This window comes from Cyclopterus lumpus, chromosome 10 (assembly GCF_009769545.1).
Source record: "Cyclopterus lumpus isolate fCycLum1 chromosome 10, fCycLum1.pri, whole genome shotgun sequence".
NCBI classification, from domain to species: Eukaryota; Metazoa; Chordata; class Actinopteri; order Perciformes; family Cyclopteridae; genus Cyclopterus; species Cyclopterus lumpus.
This window is the reverse complement of record NC_046975.1, coordinates 5,754,994-5,779,753: the sequence shown is the minus strand read 5'-3', so window position 1 is coordinate 5,779,753 and position 24,760 is coordinate 5,754,994. Positions and strand designations below refer to the sequence as shown.

General features: G+C 43.6%; 1 protein-coding gene across 1 annotated transcript; it reads right to left on the bottom strand.

Annotated features, from left to right (window-relative positions):
* Window positions 1-7,912: 7,912 nt before the first annotated feature.
* fmr1 (FMRP translational regulator 1) lies at window positions 7,913-21,639 on the bottom strand. The gene is made up of 15 exons (XM_034542911.1): window positions 21,165-21,639; window positions 17,729-17,781; window positions 17,540-17,633; window positions 16,824-16,895; window positions 16,150-16,298; window positions 14,860-14,953; window positions 14,294-14,410; window positions 14,039-14,209; window positions 13,802-13,880; window positions 13,558-13,685; window positions 13,078-13,164; window positions 11,573-11,876; window positions 11,011-11,211; window positions 10,706-10,785; window positions 7,913-9,855 (listed from the first exon to the last, which is right to left on the bottom strand). The coding sequence occupies exons 1-15, from the start codon at window positions 21,213-21,215 to the stop codon at window positions 9,646-9,648; spliced, it is 1,890 nt and encodes a 629-aa protein (XP_034398802.1). The 5' UTR covers window positions 21,216-21,639; the 3' UTR covers window positions 7,913-9,645.
* Between the last annotated feature and the right edge of the window lie 3,121 nt (window positions 21,640-24,760).

The window sequence follows — 24,760 nt, the reverse complement described above, 5'->3', positions numbered from 1 at the left end:
CAGAATTTGAAGAAGCAATTGTGGGGTCAGTTGATGGAGAATTAGATGACCAAAAATAATAGAAGAGAGGCATTAATATAATTAAGGGCAAATATACACAGAGGGCCACACTCTGTCTCATTACTAGGCCTTTACTGTGACCAAAGTAGCTGAGAGTTTTTACTGTGTGTGTGTGTACGTGTGTGTGTGTGCGTGTGTGTGTGTGTTCTGGTTGCTGTCTTTCGCGTGTTGTTAAAGCCACAGCTGTGCCGGTAATTTTAATGATGACACATAGAGTTTGAGTCACACACACGCGCGCGCACGCGCACACGCACACACACACACACACACACACACACACACACACACACACACACACACACACGCACACACGCACGCACAGAGCCCAGAAGAAAAACAAACTGATGGAATAGAGTCAGGAAGGACCAAGTTTCTCAGCTTTTAGCTCATTATACTTGCTGTGTATCTTGCAGAAGTTGAGAAGTGCATGTCATGAATTTTCAATCCGGCTCCTCTCTCTCCCTCTCTCTCTCTCTCTCTCTCTCTCTCTCCGCCTGGTATCTGAAGAGGTGGTGGGTCAACACGGCACCACAGCTCCCCCACGTGGCTGGGACTGAGTACTACGCCCTGAAAACAAATGAGTTTTTCAGCACACCTTTTTAGTAGGCTGAGAAGTCTACCTGTTCTTTCTTTTTCTGTACTTCTTTTTTTGAGGCAAATGCTTTACAAATAAATTAGTTTTATTACAGACAGACACAAACAAAGCTCATTGAAATTGTTCTAGTTTCTAAAAAATACCGTTATGTCTGGATCATTTCAGTTGCTTTTTTTCCCCATTAGTATTCTGTAGCTGCCATGTGGTCAGGCCTTTATAATGTCTGTGAAGAAGTGCTTTTAGAAATGACTGACCGTCGCAATCAGCTGATAATAGTGTTTTTTTTTAATTGTCATCACAAAACCGTTACCAGATTTTTTTTAAACGAACAAAGAAATAAAGGTGTCAGCTAGCGAGCTGAAGGACTGAAGCTACATTTCAATTCTATGTGTCACCACATCCAGCTGTTACCAAGGACCACATGTTTGAGCCTTTACCCTATTAATCATAAACTAGTAGGGATGGAGACACTTTGGGATTTACTCCAGAGTTTATAGCTTTCCTTTTTTTTCCTTTTTTTAAAAGCAAAGGCAGCTTTTAGAAGTCATGACGCTTTTATAATATATAAATTAGGATTTAGAACACGTAGTACATTTAAACAATATCAAGAGTTTTCCTTTGTCCAATTCAGGAAGCAGCTAGGGGAGGGGCTGAGTTTGGCCTTGGCTCTTGATGGTGCTCAACAGGCCCCACGGGGGACCCGGTAGTACTCCTTTTATCCCGAGCATCCTCCTGCTCATTTCACTAATGGACCAAACATGCTGATCCTACTCAAGGCCACAATGCTTTAGCACACGAGGCTGTAATGAACGGAACAGAGGTGGGCCCTTGAACTAACCATAGAAGGTAAGGACCCCCGGAGGTCTGATCGACCAGCCTGGGGGCCACAACAACCTCTCTAATTTTTGGTTTGTTAAAAAAAGGGTTTATGACCAAATGTCTTTAGCTGTTTTGTGTTCATCAGCAAATATCAGCATGCTAATATGTTGAACTACGACGGTGGACGTTACACCTTTATATTATATATTAAGATATTAGCAGCTTAGCATTGTCCCCACATTATTAACAGAGCTGCTTAGTCATTTTTTTTTATCATCACACAGGTAATAATCCCACTCCCACCACGGCCACATGATGCAATTACAACTCATGTTTATTGGTATATTAAACCTATGGTTGGTAAACCTCGAGAAACTAACAAAAAAAGAGTATGCTCGATTTCTTTTAATGGTTCAACTTAAAAACACAGCCAAGTGTTGCTACGGTCCAACGAAGGGAGCTAGCGGCATTAGCTCCCAAAGCTGCTGAGTCGAGCGAGAAGTTGGCCACACCGACAGCCCCGCCCCCTTCAGGACTCCCCCCAAAGCCACTCCCCCTAACACGATCACTATGAATGTTTCTTTTCTCTCTTTTTGTCCGAGCATTTGATTTGTTGATTGCCGTCAGGATGAAAGGAGAATTTCAACAGACACATTTCTGAAGATTACAAACCCTGACTTTATAAAGCATTTGGCTTTTTAAATGCAACGTTGTTTTGGCATTATCTTTTTCCACCTTGAAATCAATGTTACTTTCCCACTCAAACAAGCAGGAGAGGACTCTCAACAGGTGAAACCAGCAAGGTTTACTTGAGAACAGCAAGGAGGCTCTAATCTGGTGTCATACTTGAAGCTATTAATTGTGATTGTGAATGGAACCAGTGAAACGGTGGTTGGTGGTTGCCATGGCATTCGCATGACGTTGCCATGTCAAGCCAGTCAGCGCTAAGCAGGTGTGCAATGTGGATAAAAGGCCAGGTCAAGCTCTTTGCTTGGGCGAGTGCAGGATTTAAAAGGCAGCTCAACACTCCGCGGGGACCCCAGGTGGGGTCAGTATGGTTGGTTCAGGCTGATTATGGTCTGGATAACTGAAGGAGGTTTCCAAAGCCGGATTATCCAATGGGCATTACCCAGGGGTCAAATCGCACTTGGGGTCCACCCCAGCGACACAATAAAATGTATTCTTTTGTACAATACTTTCTTTTCCTCTTACATTTCACATTGTGACATCTGTATACATAACCAATCGAAAACACGCTCATACATACGCTCCAACGGAGGAAGATCGACCTTTATTTATTGAAACGGCTTGCATACAAAATATATTGCACTATAACCAGACATGTCAACCCAACCATCTTAAATGCTAGTATTATGTAGAAAAGGAAACAAAAATGGCCAAAAGTGCACACAAGGTTTACAGCTTTTTTTTTTTTTTTTGGATTACCCTGGTTTAATAAGTATGTACAGATTATTTGCATGTCTTCCCTTTCTGGCACTCTACAGCCCACAATGTTGGTTATATACATGTAATCTGCAAAAAAAGCCACGTCTATTAACATCATACGTGGCTCCACATGAACCGCGTCGCAACCCCAAACTGGACTAAAGGCTTTGTGACGGAGGGATGCCAAATGGTCCTATGGGACTCTTTTACGCTTAAAAGGATTTACTGTTTTTGGGAACGGACATGGGACTCCACAATTTAAATGATCTTGCATCATCGCTGCATGTTTGACATAAACAGTGTGGATATCAAGTCAAAATCGAGGTCCGTTGACGAGGTTGGGTCCATAGTTCAGTGAGCGGACCGCAACCCAGTGTTGCAACTTCGAGGATAGCAATGGAGATTTAATCACAAGCGTTCCCCTTAGAAAAAAATAGAAATACCCTCTGTATACCAGAACATTAGAACAGCACACAATTACAAACAGTTGAATATCAATAAAAGCGAGTACCCAACATTTCAAGAGAAATGACGAACAACCCGACAACCGTGGTGAACGTCGCCCACTGACGTGAAACCTTCCACTGCGCGAACAGCTGCCAAAACACGTAAAGTACCATCATGTGAATTAACAGTTATTTTATACAAGCACTACTCTTTTAAAATCCATCTCAAAGTGTTATATATATTTGTGTATATCCAATGAAACATAGTACTGTTCTGATGTACTGGAGACAGAGGACAGCAGTGAGGACGGTGTCATGCCGAAACAACAAACAAAAGAAAGTGCAACTAAGGAGCATCTTAACAACAGCACACGTCCTCAGCGGTGTTCTTCAGAGTGCCATTAGGCATCCCATGTGACACCTCACATTGCCAGGATAAATCAAAAAGTACACAGCTGGGATCCTGGGAATTAAATTAGCGCATGCTGTTGCCCAATCTTAAAACTTTGATTTGGGACCCCAAATGGTTTATGTTCCATGTTCCAGGAGGCTAGATACAGGACCAAGATGCTCCATTAATTTTTCTGCCATGAGCTCGACCCCTACTCATCTCAAGTTAGTTGTTTCGTTGGCAGGTCACTTGAGAACAACGGGATCATTAAAGTCCCCTTTGTGGAAAAAACGCTTCGTTAGCACCAATTCTTCAATGACCCCAATTGGTCAGCATGCAACAGTCCTCCCTCATCTTTTTTAATTTACATTTTCCACTATAGCACAGGCCTCGGCCCAGCATTACAGTTTATTCGGAATCCCCCCCCCCCCTTAAAAATCTAACCAGAGCACGAAAAAGCTATTAGACTGCTTTAGTTGAATTCCAGCAGTTGAAAAGTTGAACATACACTCTCAACCTGGTGTTTGGAGGCACAATGAAATACACCAACAAGCCGGTTGAAGCTCAGGCGAGACACGGTGTGAAGGTTGGACCTCTGCAGACTCGGTAACGTCCGACACCTTCCTCCAAATGCATCCGACTCGCACCTGGTTCTCTCTGCCAGCTCCAGGGCAACCGTCAGAGAGAAGAGGAACATGTGAATCTAAATCAAACACCTGTCATTACGCAACTCCGCTTGGCCTCTCTACGTGAGAAGACGAGTCCAGAGGCCCACCATTGACTCTTTTATCTCCTTCCAATGAAAGGGAGAATCCCCCGTGAAACATTCTTCACCCGGTGTGCTCCGTGCTAGAAGCAGACCAAGACATCCTTTCTTCACAACGTTGAGACAATTAAAAATGACGACTTCTTCAAAACTAATTGGTGCACAATCAGAAATGTCAGAACAACTTTAGTGCTGAAACTACCGCAAGTTTGGACATGTCAGTTAAGTGTTTGAAATAAACAATATACATCTGGCGTGGTCATCAGCTTGAGTTGGAAGGAGTATTTTAGGAAAGTAAGAGAGACAAAAGTTTAAAAACCTTAAATGCACATATTGGATCTGTTGCAGATCTGGTAGTAAGAACATGAACCCAAACTTCCGCTATAAATATGGTCACTGTGTCAAAGTTAGTGTCTTTATCAAGGAAATCAGTTTCAGGGTGGATTTCCCCTGTCAACTAATAACTGAAGTCACCCTTTCTCTTTCAGCAATGTAACCCCCCCCACACACACATACACACACACACACACACACACATTCTGCAGCACTGTGGACATGTCATTCTTAATGACAGCTGTGTGTGACTCAACCCTGCTATAGAGGATACGACACATCATTAAGTATATTAAAAGAGCTTTAGCATTTAACTGATATTAAACAGCAAAAGGAAGAAACAAACAGTATCAGGATAAGTGCACATTTGAAACAATAGCACACATCTTTTCACAGACAAATAATGACATCATTATATACATATATGCCACGCTCCCCTTCTTTTTCGTCTCTTTTTTTACAATACAAAGCAACTCCATACTTTGGCTCTGTTGACAATATAGATGTTACTTTCACTCGAGCCATTTGTCGACGCACTGCAGAGAGAACGACCACTGGGATTAAAAAACACAACGTGGCTGCAGTGGGAGAAAAGGGTCCCAACAGATGAGTGACAGGGAAACTGAGATAATACACAGATAATACTTTTTCTTAAAAAAAAATAAAAAAAATAGCCAGTTACATTTTCGAAAAGGTAAAAGCTCCCCATGTGTCATTGACTCTCACATTGCTGGCTCACCCGGCTGAACTCAAGTCGTGAGAAATCTGACAAAGTAACACTAATTGAATTTTATTTTACGTGTCCAAAACTACTGAAAGTCTCCAAAGTCCACTTTAAACTATTTTCAGTTGCTTTCAAACAAGGAGGGAGACAGAGAGAGAGAGAGAGAGAGAGAGAGAGAGAGAGATATAGATGAAGCTACACTGGCTCACACCATTTTGCATCCTGAGCTAACATAAAGAAACGGGGGTTCGTATGGAGAAGAAGCCGCATCTTGACTTTGGAACAGAAGCGAAGCTCCGGGTCGTAAACGCCACTGAATCCGTTTCACAGATCAATTGAAGCAGAGCATGAGCGGCACAAGGAAACACCTTCAGTGTTCCAACACCATCGGGTCATTTAAAGCAGGCGGTTTCCTGGACCCACCCTTTGAGTTTAAAGGAAGCTCAGAAGCGCCTGACCACCAAATGGTGAATCAATGATGTCACGGCAGGAAGTAGCCATCTTTAGACGTCTGGTCCTTATCGCCGCCTCCTCATCCCTGATTTACATGTCTAGGTTGTGATACTAACCACTATTAAAAGGCACATGTCACACAAAATAGGGCAAGGTTTTTTTTTTAGCATTCGCAGCTTTCTAGCTATGAATCAACAGTTTTTTCCCCTAAAAATGTTGAGCACCGCGGCACCGGGGCACCGCGGCTAATTTGAACTTGAAGTCCAGCGTTTGTTTTAGTTCTGCAACCTAATGTAATGCTCACTGAAGACACTCGTAATGTACTTTTTACATCGTTTGTGAATTACGCTCGTCGGCTTTGATAGCACTCTCAAGTCTAACGGTAAAGTACAATGCCGGAACGAGCAGTAAGCTAGCTTAGCATTAAAGACGGGAAGCTGGGGTAAACCGCTAGCCATAAAGTCACTGTGCCTGCCCAAGAATTAGAGTTTACACGCTATAATATGTACGTTTTACAAAGTCGATATGTTAATTAGTACGCATTAGAAGTGCTAGGAGGCTGATTTTGTACAGAGGCAGGCTAGCTGTTTCCCCATTTACCGTCTTTAGCTAAGCTAAGCTAAGCTAAGCGCCGTCTGGCTCTTGCTTCATGTTCAGACGTCGGAGTGGTAACAGTCTTTTAGCAAGAATGCCAATAAGCGCATTTCCAAGAAGACAATACAAAAATAAGCCTGTTAGAGCACCACAGAGGGGGAAGCTAAATTAAAGACTATTCCACGCTACAAGAAACAAAATGAGATTTGACCTTTTTGTGATGTAATACAGTATTTTAATAAGATATTAAAAAGCCTAGGAAAGGAGAAACCTTTTTTTTTTGCTTTGCTTTTATTATTTTACACTGACTCTCACATTTTAACCATTTTTATTCCTTTGCTTTTTCTATCCAAACTAATGCTATTATCAACCTGGTTTCCATCATGAATCCACAAATACTTTCTCCACTAAATTGTGTATTTCAGGGTACAATTTGGGACAACGGAGTGTAAATAATCTTTAGAGGCCTTCATGCCACGTACACGGTCCTCTATTCATTTTGATGGTGATGATGATGCCACTGAGGATATTTCCATGCAGAGGATTTATGAAGTCAGTAACTCGCTGGTGTCAGCTGAACAGCAGGTGGGAACACCAGTTACTTTGATGTCTGAACACCTGCGCTGTGTAAACAAAGTCACTTTCTGCTATTTGATAACACGACGCCTCTTTGTTTCAGGCTCGTAGAACAAAGCAGACGAGGAAGCCTGGAACCGCGGTGGGGCCTAAATGAATGGCCAGAAAACGGCAGAGGTCACCGTACACCATTGTGCATCCCCAGTTATCTTTTTTTTTTTTTAATGCATGTTGGATGAGAGAATCACACATGCAAGAAACGGGTAAAAAAAAAAAAACAGGAGTGGGCGGGGCGTAAACATGTTGGAATAAAGGAGCATAAATCCAAGGCACTAAGACAAAAAGGAGCCTGGTCACGAACTCGTGGACGGACGGACTGGTGTGAACACTTTGAGGAGATTTTGTAAACGAGCCTCATTCTTCTTCAAACCCGACTTTTTTCCTCCGACTAGGTTTGTTAGTCAAGTTTAGCGAAAGTAGAGGAAATGCACAATTCAAATCATGTGTATTAAAAATGCATTGCATCTTTTATGGTTGCGGAACACGACCGCGAACATTGTGGTTTGGATTGGTTGCGTAAAGTTTGAATTCCTCGGCCCTACCGTTAGCAAAACGCAGCCGACGGGAAACAAAGTGAAATAAGACGGAAATGGAAAAAAAATGCCGAAGAAGGGCGGGGCCCGGAATAAGTTGGAAAAACCAGGAAGAATTAAATTTACACCAATTTCTTTTTTATTTTGTCAAGGTATAACTCAATGAAACGTCGTTTCTTCTACAGTAATACTTCAAACAGGTTTTCTAACTGCAAAAACAAAACAAAAAAGGTTAAATACAAAGGTTTTCATAAATTAAAAGAAAAAGCTCATGTGATCAGCTGACAGGAGTTCTACATTCACCATGTTGCCGCCTTGATCCTGCAACCTGATCGAGTTTGTCTGAAAGCAACAATAATAAAATCGATGGAATTATTTCACTGGCGTCCATCCAAGAGTGCTTAGTTAAATGTAAGTGCGTGGAACTAGACAAAAGCTACCAGCCTCCGGGAAATATCCCACCGTTGAGGTCCAAAAGTCAGTTGGTGTGGCCGAATCGAGACGACGCTTGTATTTATGACTGTGGTATCGCTGCTTCTTTTGGAACGACTATTGTGCAGGTTGGACCCGTCGTATGCTGCATTGAGAATCCTGCTATCGGTGGAGATTTACAGTAGGTACTTTTTTTTTTGTGTGGTTTCTTAAAATATCAGAACACACGTCTCTCAGGTTTTTGGTGTCACTGTGGACAATGAGATCTTGTGTGGAGAGTTTAAAAAAACAACAGTGTTGATGATCTTCATGCAGCCTGCTTAAAAACTTTTTTTTCCACTTAAGTTTTATTTTTTTTGTACAAAGAATTTGTGATTTCAGTCCGCCCAGTGAAGACGGTTTGGGCTCCGAGCGGTTCAGCTTGCTTTTGATGTGGACTCCCTGTCACTGTTGGCCTCGTCACAGGTCGTTCCTATTTAAATAGAACAGCAGTGCAAGACGGTTTGTACCCTGTTGATGACTCTTAGGAGTTAATATCTTTGCATCAGAGTGCCTCAGATTTATGTTTCCCCGTTGGATTCATGCTCGGCCGGGAGGATTTCTACATGTTCTTGGCAACCAGAAACTAAAACACAGACGACTTAAAACGATGAGTATCGGTTGGTGATTTCGTTGCCTCGTGCAAACCTGTTCGTAAATTATCCTAAAACACGGACACTTTGAACTCCTCAAGTGCTAGATTTTGGAGTCTTAGACCACCAAAAATAAATTCTCAACCGGTGGGAAACACCAATGCCACTGAAACTGTGAGCCGTCAGAATAGCTCTACAATTAACATCTGCAGTAAAAAAATGTGGTACAGCAGGAGGGAAATTCCTTCCACATGTTTTCATGCTGCTGTAATTCTGGGTTTCCTGGTCAACCAATTAGGACAGTGGCAAAACATTTTTGGGGAAATTCACCCGATTTAGTTCATTTGAAAATAGAAAACAAGCAAAAAATGATTTGCCTGTGAAGGGAAGGGGACCGCGCTTGAGTGCCTCTGTGAGAGATGAGTCGGATCCCTCCTCTTCTTTTCCTTTTGTCCAAAAAAGAGTACCATTTCTTTTTCTTTTGTCCCTCCAGCGAAGAACAAGACATACCAGAACAGTCGGGGACGAACTGGACCGGGACACTCAAGAGACCTCAACAGAGCGGCCCAGCAGAAACCAGATGGCCTCTGGTCTACGACTTCACTACGGGAAACTCTTCCGTGCTGATGAGATGTGTGTGTTCACGTTGTTGACAATGACAGAGAAAGAAAAAAGCGAGAGAGACTCTACGATGGTTTATGACGAGTTGCCTGTGTGTGTGTGTGTGTGAGTGTGAGTGTGTGTTTGTGTGTGTGTCTAAGTAAGAAGGTCCTCCAGTGGTGTGTCTATGACACTCCGTTCACCAGTGGAGGAGCGTCCTGTTTGTCCTTCTTCATCCCTCGGTCTCTGATGGGTCTCTGATGGTGGCGAAGCGGCCCTTCGCTGCCGCCTCCGCCGACGCCACCGCCGACGCCACCCTGGGACGAGGGCCCGCCGCCTCCCCTCCCCCCCGAGGAGTGCTGCACGCTGCGCTCGTTGTTACCATCCACGCGGATCTGCGGGAGAAAGGAAATCCGTACAGTCTGGAGGCAAATAAGACAAATAAGCTAGGTAGCTAATTGTAGCCAAAACTATGCCCCATGTGGTTCTAAAAGTAGAACCCAATATTTGTCCCATTCTCTACTCCGAGACGTGACGGAGGCACTGTGGGTGTCTTTGTGTCGTCTTCTTGGTCACCAATGGTTACGTTGGTCTAGGGCTGCTCGATTAAGGCCAAAATCATAATCCACAATTATTCATTAATTTTAGGAACAACATCTTTTTATTGCTCTTTAACGTTTAAATTAACAAGAACCCTGCTTCCACTTCCATTGGTGTGTTACATTCGGGCTAATATACAAATGTACATGTCTTTGCATCAAAATATGAATAAAATGTTTACCCAAAATGCATGACATTGTTCTGCTGGACCATAGGTCAGTCGTAGTTGCAAAATACTCGACAGCTGTGACATCCCTTTTTTTTTTCCCCTGATCCTTTTCGAGGGACTAGCTCCGTTTGACCTTTCACACCCGTGACCGTCTGCTCTCTGTTCTGTTGTCTCTCTCCTCTAACACCGGAGTCCACTGCAGACACAACTTTTTTTGAGGCTGCCGCTGCGGGGTGCGGGCGCATGACACCTCCCGTCTCGTCCTCCCCCTTGTGGTTGGTTGACTGTTAGTTGAGGAAGCGCTTGATTTGATGTGTAGCAGAGCAGCACTTTAAACGTCAAGATCGCTGACGATAACGCTCATTTAAATCGTGATCGGGATAAAAATTCGATTAATTGGTCACAGCGATAGGTGAGGAGTGTTTCCAGAGACATTGTTGAGCTTTAAACAGGGAGCATCGTTTCAGTGGTCGTACCTGTAGCGTGTCTTCCTGCGCTCTCGTCTTGGGGTCTCGGACATGACGAGGCCGAGGCTCGCTCCACTGCATGTCGTCACCTAAAACCAGGATGGACATTACCTGAGTCCACTGACCACACACTCATTGCTTTCCCATTGAAATATATATATGCAAAATCTCCAGTTAAACAGTAGGAAATAAATAGGAATTCAGATGTATAACTAGTTGGAAGAAAACAGTCTGTATCAAGTGTTTGCATCTTTGACTTGATTTCTGTGTCCTGGATGACACCAAATAGCTGCCAATGGTGAACGACCACCTACCTTTGTACCCTCCTCCTCCTCTTCCTCTCCCCCCTCGTCCCCGCAGCCCTCCTCCGCCTGCTCTCCTCCTCCCGTCTGTCCGTCTGGGCATGGTCCCGCCTCCTGTCAGCAGCTCCTCGGTGGGGGCCAGCGACCAATCGCTGAGCTCGTCTTTGTGGTCCGACTCCGTCTCTGAGGCGTTGGACGCCTCCGAGTTGGTGCCTGAGGGGGAGGATACGGAGTGCACAAGTCAACCCTCATTCAAAGCCTCGGAAATACTAGGTTTGATTACTATTTAGTTGTATTATATAATCGCCACGTGGGGGAAGAATATATCTGAAAATAACCTCATCTTAGACAGAGAATCAGCTTTCACTTAGTCATCGAGTCCTTCACATCCAAACCAATGAACGTATTTGTACTCAGAGCTAACTGGAACTGCCAGACACTTGAGACGAGTATGTCATATTAAAGCCTCAGATCAGTTTGTTTACCTCGTATGTGCACAAGCACGTACTTAAAGAAGAAGATATGAATATGAGTCAAACGATGAATTCACTTATTTGATCTTTTAAACTCGTACCTGAGGCGAAAGCTGCACCTCCTGCTCCTCTTTGCCCTCTGCCGCCTCTTCCTCCCCTTCCTCCGTAGGGCTTGCCTCCTCCTCCTCCTCCGATGCCCCCGCCGCCTCCTGCTCCCCCCCTCCCCATCCCCATCCCCATGCCCATCCCCATCCCCATGCCCATGCCCAGCCCCATGCCGTTATCGAACACGTAGGTTTTGTCTTTGAGGTTCCGCGGCCCCGTCCCCCCTCCTCCACCTCCCCCTCCGATCTGTCTCAGCTGCTCGTCGATCTGAAGGCGTTCCAGGCGAAGCAGATCCACCTCCTGTTGACAAGGAAAAACAAATGACAATGTGTGCGTTTACCGTATTTTCCGCACTATAAGGCGCACTTAAAAGCCTTTAATTTTCTCAAAAATCCGGAGCGCCTTATATATGAATTAATTATGGCTGTGCTTACTGACCTCGAAGCGATTTTGTGTGGTACACGGCGCTCTGTCAAAATGTTTTAGTACGACTTTGGTAAACTTGCAGCAGTATGGCGCGTTCACACCAAACGGCTTTATGACTCGCGTCAGTTTATTCACCAGTCAAGTTGTGTTCATTTGTGTCTTTCGCAACCAGTTGCGAAAAGGGGGCGTGGCTTATCTATGTGGCTTGTCTCGGTAAAAACAGTTATAATTTCCACCATCCACCACGGTCGAAATAACCACTAGTTCTGCGTTATACTTGTTGTGGACATCCCATAGACGTCGGAACATCTAAGGCCCTGGTGTCTGGGTTCATAACATCACCCGTAGGCTCACACAGCTCGGGGAGTTTCACCGACTCCGCCTCGATAACTTCCGCTTCCAGCGCTACCAGAGCAGCAGCAGCCAACAGGCGGAGCATCTCAACGCTGATTGGCTGGCGTTGGAAGTTGAAATATTTCAACTCTGGCGAAATTTCTCAATGCGCGAAACGCGTCTATCGCAACGTCGGGCGAATTTCGCAACCAAACGCGTCTGTGCGTTGACTTCACATGGGATCCAGACGCGCGAAAGATTCGCAACGCTTTTGGTGTGAACGCCCCTTTACGGCCACCGTAGTCAGGAGCATCGCGGAGTAATACATACTGTGCTTCGCCATAATATTACAGTGTGTGTGTATAAGGACCCCAAAATGGCACCTGTCAAGACACACGCTTACGACGCGGACTTCAAACTCAAGGCTTCAGTCACGCAGTAGAACATGGGAATAGAGCCGCTGAGAGAGAATTCGACATTAATGAATCAATGGTACGGAAGTGGAGGAAGGAAGAAGATGACCTGCGCCAAGTAAAGAAGACCACACAGAGTTACGCTAACGTTTGATTCACCTGCACCTGCATTTGCCCTCCACTGACAGTCAGACTTACAAGGCTTTTATGGGAACAAAGTTGGCAGTTTTAATCTTTTACTGCGATCACAAACCACCAGCCTCATCTCACATTCATATAAGGGCATTATCTTCAAATGTTAAAGCAAATATATGGGTGAATATACACACCTTAAGGTAGTTGAGGTGATAGTCCAGAAGCACTGTAGCATTGGAGATGCTTTCCTTGGTCCCCACAAACACAAAGGGCACCATTCCCTGTGAGAGGAGAAGGAATAAACAATGATAATAAACTCACAGTAGTAAACACACATTCATTATTGGAATCAGAGGTTGATGATTTAGGAGAATGAAGATCTGACTTCAGTATGCGGTAAAAAAACAAAAACAGCCAGTATCCCTTGTGTAAGTTATTATGAGGAACTTTGAACTGGTTATGAAACAGTTATACTGTAATACTGAAATAGCCTACATGAGTAAACAAAACAATCAGCGAGAGGATTGGACGAGGGGAAAAAGACAAAATCATGACGAAGTCTTTCAGCTCAGACTTCAGGACCTATCACTGGGCCCACTGGAGGGATGGGGGGCCTTGCTAAACCCAAACCAGGACTGCGGACTGGCGCTCAGAAACACAACCCCCTTTCTGACCTCGTCTGCTGCTGCCGCCGCCGCTGCCGAGGGCTTTTTGTCGTTCTCCGGCTCAATGCGAACCCGAACCACCCCAGACTTATCAACCACCTCCTGGATCAGCTTGCCGTTTTTGCCGATCACCTTCCCTGTACGATCAGAAACACCGTCAGGGACAGTCTGCTGGGACTTCAAGGCGCAACAGAAGAAGATCCAAGTTATTGCACGGACAAGCTCATCGTCTCAGTTGGGCGATTTCTCTCACCTACTAAGTTCCGAGGAACTTTGATGATATCTTCGGAGAACTCCAGGAAACTCCGCGCTATGCGCACTGCATCCTGGTCCTGAGAGGAATGGCAGCATTCTGTCACTTGCTTACCTCGCTCAGTTTTAACGTGAACATAATTGGTATAAATATCAAGCTTTGAAACTGGTCCATCAAAACCACACACTAAGAAATCCAGCGCCTTGGTCCATCTTATGTAATATTGAGACATCCTACCTCTCCGTATATGTGAAAGGTGCACGTCTCCTCGTCCAGGTCTATGTTGGTGACTCCGGGGACTTTACGGGCCTGCTGAATGTTGGCCCCGTGGGTCCCGATGGCCAGACCCATGAGATCGTCACGAACGGCAAACTGTTCATGAAACCGCGACGCCAGCTGCCTGGAATTCTGCAGAACGACGGATGGACAAACCTCTAATAAAGCTATGGTTGTGCGTGGGTGTGTGTGTGTGCGTGTGTGTACACACTATACCTCCAGTTGCCTGTTGGCCTCCTCGTTCCTCAGCATGAGTGACAGTTTGGTGCGGAGGCTCCTGAAGTGCATGTCACTCATCATGTTGGCCCGCTTGGTGGTGACCTCGTTCACAGACTGGGAGAACAATCACAGCGAAATTCAAACAGGACATCGAGCATCCATCTCAAGTCAAACAGCATCCATCTCAAGTCAAACGTCCATCTCAAGTCAAACAGCATCCATCTCAAGTCAAACGTCCATCTCAAGTCAAACAGCATCCATCTCAAGTCAAACAGCGTCCATCTCAAGTCAAACGTCCATCTCAAGTCAAACAGCATCCATCTCAAGTCAAACAGCGTCCATCTCAAGTCAAACAGCATCCATCTCAAGTCAAACGTCCATCTCAAGTCAAACGTCCATCTCAAGTCAAACAACGTCCATCTCAAGTCAAACAACATCCATCTCAAGTCAAACAACATCCATCTCAAGTCAAACAAAGGGGGCAGCGATCAGAGTGTTTATGAAAATGTAAGAAACCTAATTTAGAAAAAAACATTTGTCTTTATGTTAATTACTCAACCAACCAAAATGACCAGCTGCTTTTTCTCAGAGTCGTAGATGACGTTGAACGCTCCCACTGCTTTTTTGAAGTCTTTGTGTGCCGATTCCTTGGAGCACCTGTCAACACAGAGTTACAATTCACATTCATTTGTGTTTTGAAATCATTACTGATTACCGACAGGTTTATGTAAAGCTGACACACTGTGCTCGCCTTCTAATGAGGCATCATTTAGTCTTTTCAGAGCCCAATACAAACATGTACATGTTAGGGTGGGACGATATTGATATACCCCGCCTGATGACATTGATTTAAGAATTACAACCATATAAGATCACCCCACCCAAAAAAATTAAAAGCTGAATAGAGTGATGCATATGGACATATATATCTATGAACTGGAGACGCATATGTTGCAATACCCAGAAGTAGACACATGGCCTCTCTCTCTCCTCCCTCTCTCTCTCTCTCTCAAAGACACACACAGCAAGTGAGGCGTGCCCTTGACACTCTCGGCATCTCAATCATTCGCCCTAAAGAAAGATATATGTAATAATTTCCTAAATGCACACTTGTTTATTAAAATCTAAATCAGGGTTGGAAACTTATGTTATTTATCTCACTAAATATTCTGCTTCAGTCCACATTTGTTGGCATTTAGCCTTTAAAAAACTACAATTTCATTGAGGAAATAAACTGTTTACTCTGCTGCACGCACCTGTATGAAAAGGGCGGTCAATAGCTCCATAAATGACATTCATATAACCACCGACACACTCAATCATACAGAGGCTGGCATGTTGCCACTGTGCAGTGACGCATAGAGAAAGCAAGAGTAGAGATATACTGAATGTAGCGCATTCAATATTGTTCTGGTACTTTGGGACACGTGAGGACCGTTACCGTGGCCAACCAACATGGTGGGGAGCCATAATCTCATCATATGGCCCAGGCCAAGCACGTACGGAGCCCATCCACAGGCATTTACTGAAGGCTTGCTATAAGAGTTTAATTCTTACATTGACAGGTGCTACATGATAAAGCCTACAGGAATGTGACTCACCCTAAACTGCTGCTACATATTTGACTGGTGTGTAAGTGGTATACAGCTCTGCTGTCTCCTGGCATGAACACCGTGTCACTTGTAAACACTGCGACACATCCGCAGGTTCTGTTTTAAAGTTACCCTCCTGTTGAAGGTACTGATCTGTGTGGGCAACTGTCAGCTAAGCTAATACCTTTGTTAAGGCTGAGCTTGCAGTAACCTAATGCTCCCGTGGCCCCACAGGCATTAAAAGAGTCACATCAAACTTACATCTGCCGTAGATCCTCGGGTACTTCCAGGCTGATCTTGATGAAGGTGGTTTTGGTGGCCGGTTTATTGGGGTTGACCGCCCGTAACCGCTCCAGCGTCACGATCTCATTTAGCGTAGCGTCACACGCGGCGTACTCTATTACGTAAAACTAGAGACACAAAGAGACACGGGTAACGTCCCTACTTAGCACATTAGGGTTGGAAAACATAGAGAAGTAATAACTGTATCAATGCATGAAATATACATTTCCGTTTTAATAACATAATGTAAAACTTTCTGAAAAAAAACTTGGTTACGGCAGAGAGATAAACAGAGAGAAAGAGACGTAGATGAGATACTGATAGAGACAGGTTACCACAAATTAAATCTTGAAATCACTACAAAGCTGAGATGTGGATCCCAATCAAAGCAGTGAGACCTTGAAAGACAGGAAGTAAACTCAGAAGATCAAAATCTACAGCCGCCTCCAGAAGAATGGCGGTATATTTGTAAGCGGATTATCTACACTGAGTCACTTCAAGGACTTTAACGGACATATTATATTTTACAAGACCAAATTAACTAATGTGAATATTTCTTGCTGCCATTTTTTATTCCGCTGATATCTTGACAGCCAGCCCCGATTCATGCGATGATATTGTAAGCCACGATTAGAGATTTGAGTCAGTCTTACCTCTCCTTTGACCATGCGAACCTTCGCCAGCCACCATCCACATGGCTCCTTGTCATTAGCCCTGGAATATACCTGGCAACACACACACACACACACACACACACACACACACACACACACACACACACACACACACACACACACACACACACACACACACACACACACACACACACACACACACACACACACACACACACACACACACACACACACACACACACACACACACACACACACACACACACACACACACACACACACACACACACACACACACACACACACACACACACACACACACACACAATTTCATAAATGTCACTTTCCTCTCATCAGCCAAACCTGAGATGATAACAATGAAAGGAATCCGGACACACATAACGCATTAAAAACACTGATCTGGGCAAATTTTATTATTTGATTAAACAAGGAAATGCAATTTATTCATTCATTCATTCATTTTTAATCTTACTTTAAAATAAGTATATGAATCAATCAAGGAACAACAAATAGAACAAAGAAAGACAATATTGCTTATTGTTTTTTTCCCTCCCAATTCTCTTTTCAAGTCTTACTAGTTTAAGCAACAGCAGGTATTTTTCCTGTGAGCCGTAAGAATCTGCTCAGCAGAGTTTTATCTCTCAGTTTATCTCTTGCACTCCGACATACGTCGCACAACATCTCTGCTTTCTAAATAAACTGCGTGGTCCCACCTCGACCTCGTCGCTCTCGTTGATCTCCTTGCAGAGGCCCGTTGGGGGAGGAAAACGCACATCCTGGAATGTGATTTGACGCTCCGGCTGCCAACTGGGGGACAGACGGACAAACGTGCACAAAGGCAAGCGTGAAGTCAGTCACTGGCAAAAGGTTACAGTTTCATGTTGTGTATTTGCATTACTCACTTGTTTTCGAATGCCACCGTGACCGATCCTTCGAGAACATCCTTCACAAAGGCCTACAAGGATCATAGAGGGGACATATGGACAGTTAGAGTAACCGGGGTTCGACATACCTGTATGAATAAGCAGAGCCGTTTTAGAGACATCAACAGAGCGTGTACAGGGGTTACAGTTCGGCTACCAAAGGCTTGACCCAAGCCCAAAGCGGTTAGTGGCAACAAAACTGCCCAAATTCTTCTCTTTGGACTCGATTCAGGTTTGGCTCTGTCTCTCTCGCTGGTTGTTGTTCACACGGTCGGTGTCCATGTGTGTCAAGTGTCGCAAGTAGGACAAGCAATGCCTCGAAGGAAGAGAGAGACGGGGAAGCTCGTCTGTGGGTCGCATTAGCCTGGCAAGCTAACAGTCAGAAACGAAGCGAAAGAAAATCCAAACAGGAGAGCTTCTCAAAATCCCCAATGATTCAGGGTAAGCTCCTGTGTTGCCTATCCCAAGGCGTGACCACCCGGTACCAAACTTCAACTGCGGAGGCCATGAAAGAAACTCTGAAGTTTGCTGTTTCTTACGTTTTATTCTTCTTAATGTGAAGGATGCAAGGACACATGATCGGCTTTCTAATTTTACAGAAAAGCATAATACGAGTTATTCTCATCACAGCAGGATGTAAAGTAGTACTAAGTGGGGAATGTGACAACCACTTGTAAAACAAGTCTGGGTTCATTTATTAGTGAAATTATATTTGAAAATAGTATTAGTATGAACTAACTTATGAGCCTCATCATGAGTCTTCCAGTAAAGAGTGAAGAGTAAAGACTAGTGTTGTCCTGATACTGGAATTTCTAACTTTGATACAATATCTTGAAAAATATAAATATTTGAAAGGAAAAATGTGCACAACACTGAGCCCATTCAATTTAGATTTTTTTAATAAAAGATAAATAGCGGTGTGTGTGTGTGTCATACTGTGGAACATTAGTATTACAACCGTTGCAAACAATCACTATCTTGATGTATCAATACAAAGTTATTTTGACAACACTACCAAAGAATAAAGATATTTCATCTGTTCATTAAAAGCTAAAGCTAAGTTTCAAATATGTTTGTGATGCCAGAGAGAGGACTATAGTTTCAGGTAACAGCTAATAAATAAAAGCATTTTAAATCACTAAAAAGATCATATCAGAAAAACTTGACAAATGTCCTGATCCACCAAACTTAACACAATAAAACATAATGGTCTTAAAGACAGATCTTAAAGTTCAAAACTTTTCTGTTTGACCTGAAAAGAAAAACATATGGAAAAAAATCTATTAAAAACTATTGCTCGAATACATCCTGTCCAAATGCCAGTTTGATCCCGTCTGGGATTAGCATCCCTTGATAAGAAAGTATCAAGTGGACTACAGAACAGCACCAGGATGGCCGCCTGAGAAACACCTCTGAGTCCAACAGCTCTGTTCACTCTGTTTTAGGAATTGAGCGATTGCATTCAAGTACATTCAACCCAAAACAAAATGGCAAGGATCATGCAAGTACATGAACTTCACCAAATGTGTTGATCTTTTTCAAGCGCTACATTTAGAGACAATAAGTCTTAATGTGTTTTCAGACTAAATAGTGATCTAGCCAATGCCATTACACTTGTCAGGACTTGACTTGACTCAATGCTTGTTTACCCACATCAGCATTCATCCATTTTTAAAAAAGATATTCAAAGCAATGTACAATGACTTGATAACAACGTACGGCAGGTCAGTCTGATTGTCGAGTGAGCTCGGCAGCAGCACGCAGCGAATGTTGACAAAGTGTCGATGAGGAAAGTGTATTTAGTGGATGCCGTCGGACTGATCTGCTAAAGGAATGCCTGTGAGTGCAATCATTTGACAAGAACACCTGCCAAATAATAAAACGGTGTTTCGAACTGTGTGCCAAAAAATATATAAATGAAAAAAAATCAGTAAGACTATCAAAGTGACGAGTACATCCGCATGCTGATGTCGTCACCTTTAAACTCGTCTCAAGGCCGAGGAGAAACCCAAAAGGGTAGACTATTTCCATACAGGACGGATTTAAATCAACGTCCAATTCAGAAACTTGCTGAGTGAAGCGCGGCATTTCCTTACGTGTTCCAAACACTTCAGCTGGCAGCGAATGCAGCACGAGATGAATGAACATCACTGCAGTGCACCGCGGGGCTGGCAGGCCGATTGATTACGTCTCAAAATACTTTCTCGTGCACATCCATTCCATTCATATTCATTCCATTAGTTTGGCAGCTGCGGCACTTCTACAGTGACAATACGTGTAATCAATCCCAATTCAACCTCACCAACTGCCACCAACACAGTAAAGCTGTTGTTTTCTTTAAGGTTATACTGGTGCAACTGGGAGTAGACAGTCAGCAGATAGGACATGGTGCCAATATATGTACCATTTCCAACTTTCTTCTTTTGCTCTGCTAACATTGCATTTATTCAGCGGCTAGTCTTATTGGTTACGTTCCGATCAAAGCACACAGTAATAAACTATCAATTATCACGTTATATTTCTTCCCTACTCCCCCCCATTGTTCTCTTTTGTTTCCCCTCATGCCACCAAGCTTTAAGCATGACAATCGAACATAACTGAAAGTGAAAAAAATGCCCAGAGTGGCCTACTTTCACTTTCGCTTCCACAGAAGTTGCTCATCTAATATTCCAAAATAACCTCGTTTGTGATATTGTCATCAAGCAACGGGTTCCTACGCATGTGTACTTTGTAACATCAGTTTTCGATGGTGGCACGGATTGTGTTATTAACCAAAAAGATTCAAGTCATTCTTCCGCACCTGAGGAACACTGGTCAGAGCAGCTACACCTGTACGTCAATATCCGCCCCGATGGACCCGCGAGCCTCACTCTCGGGCCTCTGCCCTGCAGGGTGCACGCGAATACGATCGGACATGAACCCTCAAATACACGTTCGTCCTCACGTCACTTGTTGTCTTCAGAACTACCGAGTCTGAATATAAACAAAAAGCTCCCGGTCCGCTGGGGGAAACGACACCCAGAATTAAGTTATGGCCGTTACTAACACAATTCACGACGAACCAACCGACCAACCCATGCCCATCACTTTACGGTGAACACCAGATTACGACCGCGTCCACATTAGCAACACGTACAACATTGCTTTAGCAACGTCTTTGTCGCCGATAGCTCACGATGTGCTGCCAGCGGCGCTGAGGTTACGGCAGCATCATCTTAGCTTTGTTTACAGATTCGTCTCCAGCCCCCTCGTCCCGGTGGACGGAAGCACCGAGGAGGCCCGCAGACACAAGAGGGTGCCGCGTCGCTAACGGTGAAGTCCGGAAAGACAACTCCATGTCGGCGAGCCCAACGTTTGAGCACGCTGCGGTGCCCTGACATGACAAAGCTACAATAAATAAAAAACACAAACTCACCTTATAAAAGGCTCCGCTCGTCCCCCTCACTTCCACGACGAGTTCGTCCATGACGCAAGTTACCTCAGCTCGCGCTAGCTAGCTAGCTAACCACCGTTGGCGACGTTAGTAGCTAGCTAGCTAGCTGGCTGGGCTAGCCTGACGCTAGCCAAGGCGGAGTTCGCTATCGTCGGGCTGTGTCGCTAAGCTAGCCAAGACAGCCTGCCAGTCGGGTGCGGGGAGAGGCCACGACAACCGTATGCGACCGTAACGTCGTTTCCCCGTTATTCTGTTTTTTGTTGTTGCACCGTCTGTGAATTAATCTCGCGTTTTGTTTCTTGCGGTCCCGGGGCGTACGGTGGACCAAGTGCGAATACCACGGAGCGGGCTGCGTTAGCGGGCGCTAGCTAGTTATGTTAATGTTGTGTGATTAGTGGTGGAGCAGCTACTGCTGGCTGCATCTCCCCGTGTGACGTCTCCGCGTTCTTCCTCGACTGAAATCCGAGGCTGGTTGCACTCATCGGAGCCTCTTGCTGCTCTCCACAGGTAATACACAGGAATGTCTGCGTCGAATTCAGCGAAATAAAAATGACCATTGTCTTTATCCTGCGATCCTGCAATGAACTTCATCCAGTTCCCCAACAGAAATAATAATATCCCAGCACCACAGCCCGTTCTAAGGCAGTGGAAACATTTATTTGAAAGATATGTGGCTAATATCTCATTTATTCGTCTTTACTTAATTTCACAATATGGACTCCGCTAAATGAAAACACAATTGGGTAAATAATGATTTATCTTTCTTTGACTGATAATTGTGTTCTCTTGACCTTTGGTTCCTCCACCACCACATCTCACTATGGAAAACAAACCTCCACCAATGGGGCTTTCAGAACCCAGGACAGCGGTCTGTTCATAAAATAATCCGTCATCAGTGATAATTCTTATAAATGCTCCCGCTTTATTTGATACAATACTTTTTTTTTTGTGTGTAAAACTGCATTTACTTTGTCGGCGAGATGTCACCGCTCGGATTTTCCTCCCTTTTTCCTACACATCTTTTTGCATTCTTCACAACTTTTCTGGTATTAAAATAACTTGTGGTCTGCTTCGTTTCGGATGTCCGTCTCTTTCCAAACCAGATCATCCACTCCCAAGAAATGTTTCCCTCACCATAAATAGGCCTTTTTCTAGAAGAGCTCAGCATAACTTAATTCATAACATGCGCAAAAAACAAACAAATTTGAATATCTAAACGTATTATTTTAAGGTGTCATGGACCAATATTTTCAATTCAATTCAGTTTATTTTGTATAGCCCAATATCACAAATTACAAATTTGCCTCAGAGGGCTTTACAATCTGTACACATACGACATCCCTGTCCCAGGACCTCACATCGGATCAGGAAAAACTCCACAAAAATAACCTTTCACAGGGAAAAAAGGGAAGAAACCTTTAATATTTGCGTATTAAATATGCAGTTAGTCTCAATAGTGATGGAACAGAGTCAGTACGAAGACAAAAAATGAAATAAAAGCTTTTACCTCTCTGATCTTCTCTCTCACTCAACATTCAGCAGCACTCGTCTGCTACACCCATTAATAGACACAGGATCTGCTTGTGAATCTTTTTTTTCCCCAGCAAAACACATAGAAAAAGCCACATGTTAGGAGACAGAGGGACAGACTGATGCAGAACGAGTGAAATTCAGAGGCAGAAGAGGGAGGAAAGTATGGGTCACTGAAATATAAAAAGTGAGATACGAGATGGGCAAAGCGTGACGGAGGGATACATTTTCAAAAGATCCGGGCAGAAATAGAATGAAAGGGCACTATAGAAACCGAGAGACAAATGAAGGGTGAAATATGATACAAGGAGGGAGGGAAAGAAAACGGAAAAACCAGACATGAAATCTGAAGTTCCTGTGTGGGAATGAAAACTGTCTCCGACAATAAATACCTCCGTCAGAAAACAGACATGTTACGGAAAAGCTCATCATGTTAATGCTTCGGGGGCACATCGTTCCAAAAGCGGAGTGTAGAATGACTGAGCTGAAAGAACGAATGTCGTAGTCAAGGGAAGCTTTTTCAGCAGTTTTATGGGAAGTCCCTTTTTTTTTTGAGATTGTAACAACGACAATGTTACATATGAAACATGTGAAGCAAGACAAATCCGACACGGTCCAAAACAAAAAAACAAACGCACAGCTTGAAACACATCGTCTCATCTCAATTATCATTAAAAAAAAAAGACATCGTGAAATCAAGTAACACCACTCTTTAAGGCTTTTGTTAAAGGACTTAACTTGGTACTTTGACTTTGGAGCTTGACGTTTTTGGAGCATTGGAGGTGCAGGAGGCCAAGAGGCCGCGGTTCTGTCGCTGACTGACCTCCAGTTTCAGTGGCGTCGCATTAAGCTCAATGGAGCGCACACATAATGGTGTCCACATTGACCCAGTGGTGGTGTTATCCGTAGAAAATGGCAATACAATTATGTTTAGCCGATGGCGTTTTGACTTGCTTCAGGTGGTTTAATAAAGGATTGTGTATTGACACTAAACCCAACTCCCTTTTCAAAATAGGCACTGGATGATAAACCCAAAGTAATTTAAAATTGTGACTTGATTTCAACTTTCTTGTCTCGAGCTCACAGTTGGCTTTTTTGTACGCGGTGTATTTTTTGTAATTTTGGCATTCATGTTGATCATTACAGAATAATTTCTATAAGTTTTTTTTTTTGTGTTTGCACGTTGAATTTAACGTGACACCGTGGAGCTCCTCCTGTGGGCAAAGCGAATGTCGACATGAGTTAATATCACATTATTGTCGTTGTTGAAATTGTCTCGAAATGACAGGACAGCTGCTGGCTGGAAATTTAATTAAATGCTGAAAATGGCTACAGTTAATAAGCTAACATGCACCAATACTACCTTCAGGTTATGCATATAATAGTTACAGAAATGTGTATAACCAATGTTCCCAGAGTGAGGGGAACCCTGCTGTTGTGTTGTGCCACGTAAAACTGCAACAATAATTGTGTTGTATTGATTAATCTGCCAATTACTTTCTCAATTGTAGGTTTGGTTTATGAAATGTGAAAAATGGTGTACACAAAACCAATAGATGGCATTTCGCGACTATTTCACGACCTGCCGTGATACTTAGCTGGACCGGCAGAGATGAGATGTACAGTGAGATATTCAGCCTACTGTGTCATAAAAGACAAATGAAACCAGCAAATATTCACATTTGAGAAGCTGAAACAAAAGGATGTTTTTATGGGTTTTTTTTGTCACAAAATCACCAAAACAATCAATTATTAAAACAGTTGTAGGTTAACTTACTCTTCATCGACTAACCCTGAACAACTCATTAAGAGTGTGTCAGAGATTTCAAAATATCAAAGCATTCCTCCAAGAACAAATACGGGTTATACAAAGAAAGATGAAAATCAACTGCAAAAAACAGAAAAATATCCAAAAATATATAAACAAACAAGACATTTGTGTTCTCAACTGTTAGACCTGGATAAAACACAAATGTGTGAGAAAGAAAACCGCGAGCGGCTAATGTAACATGTGAAATACATAACTATTATGGGGATAACATTATCAT